At 36.6% G+C, this 14,590-nt stretch overlaps 1 protein-coding gene across 2 annotated transcripts in view; it reads right to left on the bottom strand.

Annotated features, from left to right (window-relative positions):
• Nucleotides 1-724: 724 nt before the first annotated feature.
• Nucleotides 725-14,590, bottom strand: part of BICRAL (BRD4 interacting chromatin remodeling complex associated protein like) — a 30,808-nt gene continuing 16,942 nt past the window's right edge. For both annotated transcript variants that reach the window (XM_031552376.1, XM_031552377.1), the window contains exons 5-12: nt 11,291-12,991; nt 9,638-9,737; nt 8,815-8,903; nt 7,169-7,230; nt 6,893-7,038; nt 6,639-6,733; nt 4,821-4,923; nt 725-4,385 (exon numbers count right to left, since the gene is read on the bottom strand). In XM_031552376.1, coding sequence (XP_031408236.1) covers nt 3,592-4,385; nt 4,821-4,923; nt 6,639-6,733; nt 6,893-7,038; nt 7,169-7,230; nt 8,815-8,903; nt 9,638-9,737; nt 11,291-12,991 — 3,090 coding nt within the window. In that variant the 3' untranslated portion in view covers nt 725-3,591. The remainder of the gene's footprint in view (nt 4,386-4,820; nt 4,924-6,638; nt 6,734-6,892; nt 7,039-7,168; nt 7,231-8,814; nt 8,904-9,637; nt 9,738-11,290; nt 12,992-14,590) is intronic.

Raw genomic sequence — 14,590 nt, 5'->3', positions numbered from 1 at the left:
AGAATCTCAGCACATTTTCTGAAAAATTCAATCACAGTAAGAAGTCATTACCCCTCTAGAAGTACAAAGAAGCATTACATCATCAGCAATTAAACTATCTTCTTCTCACAGCCAAAAGAAAGAAATGGGAAATACTGCTAACATGGATGAGATGGCTGGTTGACAAACACAAACTCTTTTTCTACTATCTCCCCGAGGTATCAGGAAGATGATGCCTCTATTTTGTGAAAACAGACAGGAGAAGGAGAACGTCTCTCAGCAACCTCATCATGGTAAGATTTACAACAACAACGTAGCAGGATCACTGTCAATCCTGTTATTCTGGTATGAGTATTATTGTATGTAATGCTGTATGTTATGTTATGCCAGAAGAACCAAGCCTCAGTACCGTATCTTCAAAGGTTTCATAGAGTATGAAGAATTGGCCTATATAATATTATATAATATAGAAATTGTTAAAAGCACGGAAGTAGGAATATTTTGCAACCATATTACTAAAAACTGAGAGCAATCCTCTTTTGGAAATGTAAATATTCAACTTAGTTAAATCAAGACAATCACAGATACGCATTTTTCCCAAATCTTTGGCTGTATTGCAATGGTTGTTTCAATTTGTAATCTCCAACTAAACATTTCCTATCCATGGATTAACAATATATTTACTGACTTGTGTCTTTTAACAGTATTTATCCAACATAACAAAATAAACTGCAATTTGTTATACTTTTTTTTTACAAAACATTTTATAAATATTTTTACAAAATGTATACAAAGCAATTTCAAGTGAGACATACTTTACAAATGAAGGTATTTAAGCAAATAAAGTCCATACCACACTGACAATAAGTGACACATCCTCTTTAAGTGAAGTCAGTCTGTAAGGCCTCCCTAATCTAACAGATAAATTATACTAAAATCTTCAAAATGAACATCTTTTTCTTAATTGCCAGTTTAAAATTTGTTTTAATATTAGGCAGTATTAAATAACATTGAGAACACAATGCTGATCCAGCAAAATAATGAAAACATGTTTAAAGTCATGCGCATTCACAATACTTTGCTGGATTCGAGTCCATATGATTAATCTAGACTTCTTCTTAAAAAAAAAAAAGCAACAAAAGTACAATTCTTTCATTTCTTGCTTCATAACGTACCAGAATTCCTTTAGAACTGAATTCCAAGGAGTGAACAACAGAACATGATCAATCTAACATTTACCTTGCTAGGATCGCTCAATGGGCTCCTCTCATAGGCAGTTCAGGGAAATGTGTCTGACCAGATCAACAATCATTACTTTTTGCAATTTGTCATTTTTAACGTCATTATCCTCCATCCCAAAATAAGATCCAACAGAACACACACAGCCTGGTATACATCAATTGCCTATTTGCTGTACAGATGCTGGATCCATTTTGAGGTGGCACAAAAAGCAAATGTATCAACAAATGTGCAACTTTTTTTTTCCTCTATAAAAGAATTAACTAGTTAGCACACAGCTGTGTAACTTACTGTTTTTCTTCTCAAATAGTTTAGAACAGTTAAATTTCCAAAATCATCAAGTATATACGCATCAGAATACACAGCCATGAGCGTACTGTTAAATCTAAAAAGGCAATAGGTGAAGACTGTATCATCAGTTTCACCCGTAATAGAACAAATCACTGCCTGAGAGTCTATTCTATGGACACTTAGCAAAAAATTTAAAACTGGCAATGCTTGTTATTACTTTGAATATTTTATACAACACTCGGGAATGTTGGGTTTAACAAATATGTACTTTAAAATTGGCACAATTTTTTTAAATGGCAACTAGTAACATACAAAAAAAAGAAAAAAACCAACAGTATTTCCATCCACTTCAAAGGGAAAATGAATTTTAAACAAGTTCATCTTTCTCATGTTGCTTTCGAGATTTGGTTTCCTTTAGCGGTCAGACAGTGGATTGTAGCTCAATACTGAGTTGCACTGTAATCTTTCACTGTCACAAGGACATAATTCTGCTTTCTTCTACGCTATTCAGATGGACTGAATTACATGACAACAAAACTCTACCTTTTGTTTTCCTTCCTGGCAATCTAACTGACAACCACAGTTTGTCACAATGAGCCTCGAGGTTATGAAGACTGTAATCATTAAGTTTGGAAAATGATTGGTAATTTCTAAGAAACTGGAGGGGAGGTCTGGGGGAGAAGATAAGCATACCTTAGAAATCACAAAAGCTGTATCCTCCTGAGCAGACATATGTACTACCTGCACAACACTAATGTCAGCGTATTTATGTGCACAAAAGCACTCATGACCAAAGTAAACTATGAAAAAGCAGCATGGGCAGACAAAAAAAAAAAAGACATCATAGCTTAAAATAAATAAATAAAATAATAAGATTCTATCTTACCAACATGACAGCAAGCCAAATGCAAACCGTGCAATAGTTTCACTTGGCTCTACAATATGAATTAATAATTACAAACTTTTAGATATGTTTTAACAATGGGATTGCTGATCAACTTTGGTTTGTACATATCTTGATAATTATGACTGCTACAGTGGATGCTTCAACATTCTCTGATAGCAAAAAGCAAAAAAAAAACATAATAAAAAATAAACACTGGCCTTAAAATTTTTTCTGAGTAAGGCTAATGTCCTCTTAAAATATAAGTACAAATATCTTAACAGTTTTCAAATAAAAGTGCTTTTGACACCTGGTCTAAAAATAAAAAAAATTAAAAATCAAAGAAAAAAATAAAAAAATTATACCACTTCAGAAAGACTCAAGGCTGACTACATCCAATTATAAAATGCAATAGCTCTTGAAGAAGAGTTAATATATATGTAATATATATATAAATTCATGGCTCTATCATAGCCTCGACCTGTACACAAGAAGCCATTTAGTGGCTTCCAATCTACCTTCCTTAGTCAAGCATTTATTACTTCATATCATGCCACTGTGACTAAGACCATATAATATCATCTCACAGACTAAACTTACCCACTACAAATATATCAAGAACTAGTTTCTGCTCAAAAAGCAATAGAAAAGCACTTTAAGTTCAACTTATGAAACCTTGTTAACACAGTGATGACATCCTTCCAACTTAAGACTCCTAGAACACAGATTCCATTACAAAGCAAATTATCACTTCTGAATAGAGGTAAAGTGGGTTTTCCAGAACAACTTAAAAATCTGATGATTTGTGGAAAAGGGTAGGGGAGAATTGTTGCTTCCATCGCTTTTTAAAAAATGTTTTCTTAATAAATATATCCTTTCAAATGACTGTGATTGTCAGTATATTACCATATTACATAGGGCCTAATGACCTGCAACCTCGTTATGCTGCAGGACTGCACAATTATCAAAAGCACTATCATAATAATACTTGAAATAGTAAGGCCCTAACAGACTGCATTCTAACAAGGATTAACTTTACTTGGCTATCTCACTGTAACCACAATGAGTATTGCTCTCAAACACAGAACAGAATCTAGTTTAGAAAGGTTAACCTTAAATGTATGTCAGGCTGTACTTGTGGTGTCATTCACATTTGCTTCTGCTAAGAGAAACATAACTTTTCCAGGGTATTGTAACTATTAACACTCTAAGATACTATTTACAGCTGCTTCTAAAATAGAGTCAGTTTCTACACCTTCACTGTGGTCTGGAATAAATTTTTCCAAGCAGTTTTCCTGTGAAGCAAGAGGTGAAAAATTAGGAAATTCTAAGTCAACAGAGCCACTACTCGATGCCTCATTTTGTGTCGGTCTCCCAGTTTTTTTAAGTTCCAAGATATTCTTAAATGTCGTTTCTAAACTCTTACTCAGCAGTAAGTCTTGCTGGGGTTCACTGGAGCCTTTCATGTTATCAGGATGTAAAACCTCATTCTTTGGAGGGCTCCTCAGAGTTTTGTCTTTGAAGGAATTATTACATGTTACCTTTGAGAAAGATTGGACTGTATTCCTTGATATTTTATTGTGTGTTCCATGACTGCCTCTTGATACAGTCTTTGACAAGTCTTCAGAACTCAAAGAATTCTCAGCTGACTTGGTAAGAACTTTACCAGCCATCTTTTCTTCAGAAAGGGCCTTGTATTGGCTCCCAGAAGAACAATTAGCTTTCTCAAACTTTAAAGCTTTAGTGAGGCTTTCCGATTTCTTAGTAGTTCCTTCTTGTGATGTCAAAACGTTGTTAGGCACTAGAGGAAGTTTACTGTGATTTGTGGACTCTGCTGAGCTGAATTTTGGTCGGTCTCTGGCTTGGGTTTTGGTAGTCTGACTTTGAGAAGGTAATGTTTTGCTAGACTGATGGTCACTTTTGCTGGTCTGTGCTTCATCAGCTGTTTTATCAAATTGTTTGGCAGAACAACAAAAATCAGCCTGATAACCATCTGAAAAATTAAACAGCAACATTTTATCTTAGCTACGTTTACTAAAATCATGTTTAACTACTTAGCATATGTTTACAAAAAATTGTTCAGGTTTTTCTTAGTATTCAAATTCGGGTAACATCTGCAGTCTAGCAATTCACATCTTTAAGAAATATGCATATGCTTAAGAGTAGGAACTTATCACCAAAATTAAGCAGCATAGTATGCAGACAGTGTGTGCAGCAAAACCATACTAAAAGCACTGTAAGTATTCTAAATATTCTAATACGCTATTGGAAAGACTACTATTTCAATCCTCCAAATTGCACTATCATACTTCTTCTGAATAGTTTTTAAAACAGCTAACAATCAGTGTCTCACTGTAGATAAGAGATATTTTTTAAGTGATGATGCTATGCAAACATGCTTAAGATTCAGAAGTTAACCATCACTCACCAGGATCCACTAGTGCAAGACGCTTCTCCCGGGTCAGGGATGCTCTTTCTTCCTGGTTAAACATCCTATCAATCATAACCATTTCTGCAGATGGATTTATCCGCTGCAGGAAAAGGAAAAAAAACAAACCACCTCTGAAGTCACTCACATGTCTGTACTAAATTAAAACTCTTATAGTTTAGTTTCTTTTCAGTGGCTTACATATATGTGTGAAAATCATCCATAATTCCATAGCATCTTCAATGATCCTTGCAATGACCACAACTTTTGAAATTCAACAATAAAAGTATTATTCACATTTTATTAAATTTAACAACTGGAATCACTATATTAGTTCTAAGTATTACAACTTTTCACAACTGAATACATTTACCACTGCTTTTCTTAGAAAACATGACACGCAGTAATTTTCAGAAGGAAAAAAAAAAAAACAGCAAAAATCCTGCAATTGGGACCACCCCACGATCTTGTTTCTCTTCTGCACTTCTCTCCCAGTAGTACTGGTATTTTCAAGCAGTTTATGCTGAGTTGCATTTTGCAGTCCATGCTTTCATGCCAGTGGATGCATCCATCACAGAAAAAAAAGCTCACTGGCCATTAAGTCACAACACAGGTAACTCCAAAGGTAAGCTCCAAACTTAAACATTCTTCTGGGTAACTTCATTCCAAAATGACTGAACAGGATATATCATACAATATTGCAGGTGCTAGAAGAACAGATTTGCACCTCTATCTCTCTTCCACATCTGCAATTGCTTGCAAATATATACGGATGGTAACTATCTTTTAAACAGGACTGTCACATTCCGAAGCCATGTTAGATGTGACACTTCTATTATGCAATCCTGTCTTACTATGCATTCCTGTCCCTAACTAGAATGATTTGAATGTCTTTTATACTCAAATTTTGAATGTTTTCAGACTTGAAAACTATTGTGTCTGAAGCCACAATGATTCCCTCATGCTTCCAAAATACATTCTTCAAGAAACTCTGCAAGTTGGATTTTTTACCTCAAACCTGGGACTGTGAAAGCATTTCAATTAGTAGCATTTCTGACAAAAATTGGAAACTCCACCCAGTTTCTAAGGAGAAGTAATTATTTCCTAGATTAAAATGAGCCACCAGTGTGCTCTTGTGGCCAAGAAGGCCAATGGTATCCTGGGTTGATTGACATGGCCAGAAGGTCAAGCAAGGTTCTCCTCCCCCTTTACTTTACTCTGGTGAGACCATATGTGGAGTACTGTGTCCAGTTCTGAGCAGAACTTCTAGTGACAGCCCAGCAGAGGGCTGCAAAGATAATTAGGGGCCTGGAGCATCTCCCTGATCAGGAAAGGCTGAGAGACCTGGGACTGCTCAGTCTGGAGAAGGGAAGACAGAGAGAACCTTATCACTGGTGATAAATGACTCCCACCCATTAGATAATTGGATGGGACCAGGCTCTTTATATAGTTGTCCACTGGAAGCACAGCCTGTTCAGAGCAAGTGCAAAGTACAAACAAACAGCAGAAGTTAATGTGCCCTTAGCATCTACTGAATTTACATATGAACAGCAGCCTTAGGCAGTATGTCAAATGAACTCAACGTAAATCACTGATTTTAAGATACAAGTCTACACTGAAAAATCCAATTGGTCACTGAGATTGCTGGTACAATAGTAAACTTCAAGTGTGTGTATATATACTTCTTTATATACATACACATAATGATACATCATTAAAGAGAATTAACTGTAATGCCACCTCTCACCTTCCTGTATTATTTTTACAAACTCAATCACATCATATAAACATTTCTTCTATCTGCATTATGCTCCTTACCATTGCATCTTCTATGAGTAAACATCTGTATTTGTTCAGCATAGCTTGTGTCCTCTTCAACAGCTGTGTAGCTACAGATTCAAATTCACTGTCCACTAGAAAGACAAGAACATACTTTCAAACACTGTACTTCAGTAACCTGCACAAACTTTAAAACGTTCCCTTTCTAATTACTCTGAAGAGCACAAAGATACAATACATTACATCAATACATTAATTACAACCCCAATGCCAATTTAAAAGATGGAAATTACCTTTTCTTAAGTCCTCCTCAGTCGGCAGCGACCCCTGGCACACATGATATGAAAGGAGTCTCTGAACTGCATCATTTAATGATCTGAACTGACTTTTATCTGGTGTCACAGCTTGCATCTGATCCTTCTGTAGCTGCTGTAGCATACTGCAATGGAAATTGGTATCTATAATTAGCACATAATCTAACCAAAGTTTATACACTATCAAAAACTAAAGGAAGATGAAAGTTGGAGAAAATATCTATAATAAAATTACAAAAGAAGCCAATGACTTACAAAGCTCCTTTAGTTAACTGTTTAGCAGCAGGTCGTTTCTGTCCAACTAAATGACCATCCACCTAAGTCCAAAGTAAGAGACAAATTATAGCACATCCCTTCCTTTGCAAAGCTCACATTTCAGCATTAATTTTTGCCAGCTACGTGTACCAATACTAAGTGCAATCACCAAGCAAGTATGAACACATTTAACCACCTCATGTTTTCATAAGGCACATTAACAATGAAATATGGAAGTCAGTTCTCTTAGATCACAATCTTGTTTACAGGTAAATTCAACTGCAGTGCTTATACATTCTTCACCAGGAAAAAGGCTGGTTATCAAATTTAGCAGGTGAAAAGGTTTCTTTTCTTTTGAAAATAAAGCTGCTCTCAGGAACTGTCTTCCCCATGTCATCTTGCCTGATACTGACGGATTAAAGTATTTGCCAGGGAAGTAGCCTAAGGTTGCATATGTAAATTTTCAAAAGCCATGGTGTTTAGCTGTGGGCTGAAAGCTGTCCTAGAAATTTTTTCAGTGTTAACAATACACGTATAACCATCAGATCTGTGTCTTCTGCATTCCTTACCTTACTAATGATTTATGAAATCATTTTGCAGCAGAATGCTGTCCTAAAATATGTGGTTCTCTAAGGTGATAGAGACTCGAATTCTGATTATACAAGAGGCATTACTCAACCCAAATCTTCTCCTGAATAAGTTATTGTGAATCCAAGGGCTTTTGTTTAATACAAACTATTTTTTTTCCCCAAGACACTACCCAACTGGTCTAACAAAGTCAGTCATAGACGAAAAAGCTACTTTTGATTTAAAAACAGATTGGGTGAAAGCTCTTGTAAGTACAGAACATCCGCCTTGCCAAAGCAGGAATGGCATGAAGCAGGCACACTGCAACAGTACTTGGTACCTTCATTGCACAGAAAGCATTCACCTTCACATGAGAAAGCAAATCTGACCAATACTTAAAAAACCAAGCTGAACTCATAACTGTGCACTACTTCATACTCTGTACAAATGTACTTTAGTCAGCACAGTTACAGCAGTGAACAGAAATTGTAAATCAGGTCCTTCCCCTTTTTTTTTTCCTGTGGTTTTGTAATTTAGCTCCATCCACAACTAAACTTGCACCTCCCAGCCTAATTCAAGCCCTTATCTCCTATCCTCAATTGCTCAATCTGGGAATGTAACAACTGTACCCTCCTTCACAACTTACTTGTATTCTATAAAAACTGGCATCCCCTTCCAGCCCCAAACCCTGGAAACACTGTTAAATTTTTTGTACATAATTCTCACACACATAGGTAAACTTTTGGTAGGAAACAAACATATGCTGAGGAAAGAAGACAATGCATTAAGAATCAAAGGCTAGATGGAATTTTCCTGCTCTTTCTCATAAACCATCCCCACCCAACCACGTACACAATAGCTAAGTTTACAAGAAGTAACAGTATTGCCTAACTCATCTTCAAGTAAATGAAAGAACTGTGATGTCATATCAAATTATCTTCAGGAAGCAACAAACTCCACTAAGCAAGGACATCTCAAAACAGCATTTTCAGAATATCAACTGGACAAAATACTCAATGTTTGCTATGTCAACTTCACTGAAACTTAAAGGGAAACATATAAGTGAAAGTCTTCTCTACCTGTATGCACTGAACTGAAGATGATCCTACTCCTTTTTCTTGTGATGTTCCAAGAGATTGCTGTATGATTTTTCCTCCAGAGTCCTGCCCTATAAAAAATACATTAAAAAGACTGTCATCCTAAGCAAGAAGAGAACCATTCAATGTACCTATCCCAATCATTCTACTTGAGTTTTTGGCTTTTAGGTGAAAGACGCCTCACAAGTTTAAAAACACTGATAAAACTACCCTGGGGACAAACTGGCATCTAAAAATGGAACAGGACTGATACTCTGTGCTGCAAACTACAGAAAGCCTTAAATATAAGAATTTCCTATCATACCACTGCAACACACCAAGAATTTCAAGTACCGTAAGTACAATGTCCCAAAAATTTACTGGGAAAAAAAAAACAGTACATTTTATCAAACTTTTCCATATTCTTCAATTACCTAACTTCATTGAACTTTTCTGTAACTAACATTTTCATATGAACTTATTCATACTATCACAAGAGAAGATACAAACATTTCAGAGAATTCTGTAGCTGATATCTGTATTTCTCCAAGTTGCAAGAAAGAATAAAAGACAGTTCAGTCCCATTGGATTTTACAGAGGGAAAAACTAGCTCTCTACAGACCAGATTCACCTTTCCAAAAAGCACACACTGAACACTGAAAAATTTTGTTTGCAGTCGCCTAAAAAGAACATTCCGATCATCTCTATCAACAGGAGCCAGCAATGCAAGTCTGACACTGTGGAAAAAAAATCTATTGCTGAAAAAAAACAAAAAAACAAAAAAACAACCTGACAACAGAATGATTTTAAAAAGACCATGGTTGACCTGATAGGGTGTTGCTCAGAAGACTTGATAGTTGATGTTGTCTCAAATTATCTTGAGCCTTTGACGCAGAAACTGGTGATGTCTGGGTCATACCTTTCTTCTGTGGCACATGCATTAAAAATAAAAATAAAAAGCCGAAGTATTTACTGAAAACTTTAACAAAGAGGAAAAGAGCAAGAATAGGTAAATGCAGCCCTATGCATCCTCCTTCAGCCCCAAGCTCATCACTGGTGAAGTCTCACCTTGACTTCTTCCACTGAGTTCAAGAATTGCGTACAGTAAATCAGCAAGGAATGGAAACTCCACAAACAATACAAATACACAGAGAGTACATTCCGGATGCCCTGTGATTCACCCTGACTCAATCTAAAAGCAGCCTTCAGGTAGCTCAGCTTTTGAGAGTCTCAAAGCTGCAAAACAGTCTCAAGAAAAACACTCAATAGAACAAACTCCCCGGCGTTCAGCAACTGAATGATACTGACCTTATGATACTATACAACATTTAAGACTTAAGTACAAACAAGCTAAGGAGATTCTGGGAAGCAGTAGAATCTGTTCCCTATAGTTAAGACCACACTGGCCACTTTTTGAGTTTCCAAAATTTTTTTGGAAATTTTTTTCAGGTAAAATTTCCAAAATTTTACCTGAAAAATATATTCTTTTACAGCAATAAGGAATTCTATGCTTTTGTAACTGCTGAAAACCCACTGGTCTCAACATGCATCCTACAAATACAAAAATAGAGACATATGAAGAGAAAGTCAGTCTTCAAATTACTCATCTGCAAACAAAACATTACAATCTGTGCTAGCAGTTTTGGTGAAGAGTGAAAATTTGGTCCTACATGTTTGCCTTTATTTTCTAAATAAAGCCACAATATTACATTGTCTGTTTTGGTCTTGGTTAACAAAAACCATGAGACCTTTGGGAAAAGAGAAAAAACAACAGTAACTGGTGCAATTCCATTCTGAGATGATAGCTATCAGTATTTTATAATGACTACAGAGAAAAAACAAACTAGACTAAAACAAAGCAATAAAAAGCAGAGCTGAGATAACTGTTAGTTGCTAATGATATTAGATGCTAATGAGTTCAATACTGACGTGCTTCGGAAACTCATTTATGAAAGCAGATAAACTTAAGCTGAACATAAACTACAACTGCATCAACTGGACACTTCTCATCCTAAAGGCTCTTTCAGAACTTTTAAAATTATTCCTTAACAGAGCTCTTCTCAGAAATATTTTTTACAAGCTAAACTTTTACAAACTGCTTTAGAAAGTATTTCCTCCTAAGGACTTTTCTTTGCATCAAATTTGAAGGCTTCTAACAGCTCCAAATCAAAAAAAACTATAAGCACGCAAAATGCCAAAAACATAAATGGTAAGCAGTTGAGAAAATACCACTATAAATCACCACTAAAAACTTCTGAATTAACAAAAGCGACAGGCCAGTCAGTGACAAACTTCAGAAAATACTGAGTGAAATGACGCATCTGGGTTACAGTGATTTTCAGCAGTTACACAGCATTTGTTGTACTACAGCCTAACAAAGTCTACTTCCTCCATATTAACAATTTTAATACTTTGTTAACAAGATTTTAGCACAGTTAAGAATCATTTCTTCAGCTGTATTCTGAAGCAGTTTGCTTACCTGACTGAAGGCGAACTGTTGCTGTGTTACTCCAACTGACGTGTGACTAAAGGTGCTGATGGATTTGGAAGAGGATGCTGGAAGACGATGTGATGAACTGACGGGAACTTGAGTCCTGCTCTGTGTGAGCTGATCTCCGGTAAAGTTTCCTCCAGATGCAACAGACTGAACTGAAGGTCCTAAGCTAGGATGTACTGAACCAGAAGAACTTACAACAGCGAATCGATTAGAAGTTGACATATTTGAGACTGTAGACTGGCCAGGTGACATTGTCGTAAAACTCGATCTACCTTGAGAAGCATTAGCTTGACTGGGTGACAAATGCAACACTGTCGGTGATGCCTGCTGCAGTGGCACCTGTCCACCAACAATTTGTGAAGTTCCGTGATTTACTATAACTTGGTTTCCAGGAGCTGTGAAGGTCTGGCCAGAAACAAGTTGAACAGCTGTGTTCTGATTATTCAGCATCTGTCCAGAATACGACTGGTTGGCTCTCAGCATGTTTGTAGAGTTCCTGTTGAGCATTACATGCTCAGCAGACACTTGGCTAGGAACCAACTGGGAAGGCTGCGTCTGAAGAAGCTGTCCATTTATGGCCTGGACGTGATGAACTGAGTTTGAATTAACAGACAAACTTGTAGGTATGAGAAACTGATTTTGAGGTGCATGAGGCTGGCCCATAGGAGAATGGATAACAATACTACCTCCAGCATTACTAACTGTCTGAGGTGTGACTGATTTCCTTGTATTTTGTTGATTAACGATGTTAACCGACATATGAGGACCAACTACTGAACTCTGAGGTGAGCTTGCAGAAGCAAACGGAATCCCTTGCTGTACGTGATGTTGCTGTATTCCCAAGTTATTCACATTGTAAGCAGACTGCTGACCCATCTGGACAGGCTTTGGTTGGATATTAATGGGTACTTTGTTAGAGTTTGGCGCTAAACCCCTTTGAATTATGATATTATGGACAGGTACAGATGTCTGAAAATTTGTGCTGTTAAACGGAACTGTTACAGGTTGTGCTACAGGACTTGTATTTGAGTTCCCAAACAGTGAGTTACCATTTGGAGTTTGTCTATGAACCAAGAGGCTACTGCTCATGTTCGCAGGTGTCTGCTGACCATTACCCTTCAGTATTATCTGAGATCCATCGAGGTTATTAATGGTCATCATGGAAGGCTGATTACTAAATGAACCAATTAGCTGTATCTGCCCAGAACCACTAATCTGGTTGCTATTAGACAAATGCTGGCTGGGAACACTAATTCCGACATGTTGCATAAAGCCATGTTGCACGCCGACTGTATTGCTTGCAAAAGATGCTCCAACAGGTTGCTGTACCACTTGAGTAACTCCTACAGGTTGCAACGTCTGACCTGAGTAATTAGAAACATTAGAAGCCTGAGTAAAGGATGCTGATGAAGAAGGATGAAGCTGAGCTTGTGCAAACTGTTGACTAGAACCTACACTGGCATCCAAATATGCCTCTTCTGCCAAAGTTTGTTCAGTAATATTGGCCTCCTGCAAGGACTTCTGAAGAATATCAAAAGGTTGATCCTCACTAAGATCAGGTAAAGGAGAAGACACAAGTTCATCTTCAAGAAACTGAAGGCTACTGGACAGCTGCAGTCCATCACTAGGCCCCTCTCCAAGCTGACTGCTTACACCTTTTACAGACGACTTAGGATCAGTGTTCTGAAATGAAATATGATAAAATAAATCCTTTTCAGAAATTCTCAACTGTTTCCCCATTAAGCTTTTTCACCCAAACTGCCATACTATGATCACACAGTGCAAATTAGCAGCCATTTCACAACATTAAGGAACTGAGTTAAGTCTTTGTCTTGAAGAGTTTTAGAAATAAAAGAGTAAGAAAAACAATGCTACAGACTCTGCGTTTTATGTCTTCAGAAAAGATTACAGAGAAGTACTGCCACTAAAACTACAGCAAACATTAACTAGCATGTTGAATTAAAAATGCTTCTAATGTACATCTGTAAATACTGTAAATCAGATCCAACTAGGCTACTTTACTTTGGTCTACTGTCAAATATTACCCTAAAAAAAAAAAAGAAAAAGAAAAGAAAAAGAAAGAAGAAAAAAACCCACCATAATATGCCCAGAATCTCTTAGCAACACAAATGTCAGGTTCTTAAGGGAGGGTAGGAACGACAAATTTAAACAGCTATTAAATACTTGCAATTTTTGTAAGTTAGATAAGAGTACACCTTTCTAAATTCCAAAATCACATCTCAACTTTTGAAAAAACATCCAATTTCTTCTTAGATCAGGACTGCATAATGTGGGTGGAGAAACTATCGGTTACATTCGTATTCTGAGCTTTCACTCCTTAAATATCAGAGACATTTGTTTTCACCTCATATAAACAAGTGAAGACACCATAAGCTGTAATTATGCAACCATGTCCCCACCCTAAATATTTAAGCATATTTAATTCAGAATTTTAACCCAACCTGCTTCTGAAACAGCCTGTATATTTTATGAAACTTCCAATTGTAAAATATTGACTGTATTAGAAGTCAATAAAATATTTATATATCCTTATATACATATAAACACATAATTTTATTAACATATATGTTTATTAAAAGAATTAAACCAGTACTTAAATGTCTTGATGTCTCCACTGTACCTAACTACCATCAGGCAGAGCAAAAAGTAGTCATTATACAGGGCTCTACTGGAACTCAGGACCCCCATGTTCCTGGGCAGAATTCCTTACAGCATCTGTAAATTGTCTCCAATTAATACTGTTACCATTAATACTAACAATACAACAACTAATAATAATAACAGTAATTGTAATAATAAATAATAATATTGTATGCAATCAAGACAAAGAGCTTGAAACTTTCCCTCTGAAATGAAGAAAATTGAGATTCACTCCCTGCTCCCAGGACTGGTTAACATCCAAACACAATTTTACCTACGCAAACTGGAAACGTGTACCTTCCAACTTAACATCTCTATCACTGCTGCCATGATTCTGAACAGCCACACACAGCATTATGCTGTTTTCAACAAGAAATCAGTGCCTCTGCAATTTTATAAATCTGTATCAATGACAGCCTTACTCTCACTGGCCCCACACATATTCTGCTCTCAAACTATTCCACTGTACCTAGCAGGAAAGTGACAGAAGTCATTGGATACAACCCAGGCAATGACTGTGCAACTCTCCCATGAGAGATGTAACAGAAACTGATGACAGCCAGGAAACAAACCCGTAATCAGTGGAGAAGTTAAGCAATCATTCACTCTGAGGGAAAAAAA

Source organism: Meleagris gallopavo, chromosome 2 (genome assembly GCF_000146605.3).
Source record: "Meleagris gallopavo isolate NT-WF06-2002-E0010 breed Aviagen turkey brand Nicholas breeding stock chromosome 2, Turkey_5.1, whole genome shotgun sequence".
NCBI classification, from domain to species: Eukaryota; Metazoa; Chordata; class Aves; order Galliformes; family Phasianidae; genus Meleagris; species Meleagris gallopavo.
The sequence above is the reverse complement of the archived record's forward strand: the minus strand, read 5'-3'. Positions and strand labels throughout refer to the sequence as shown.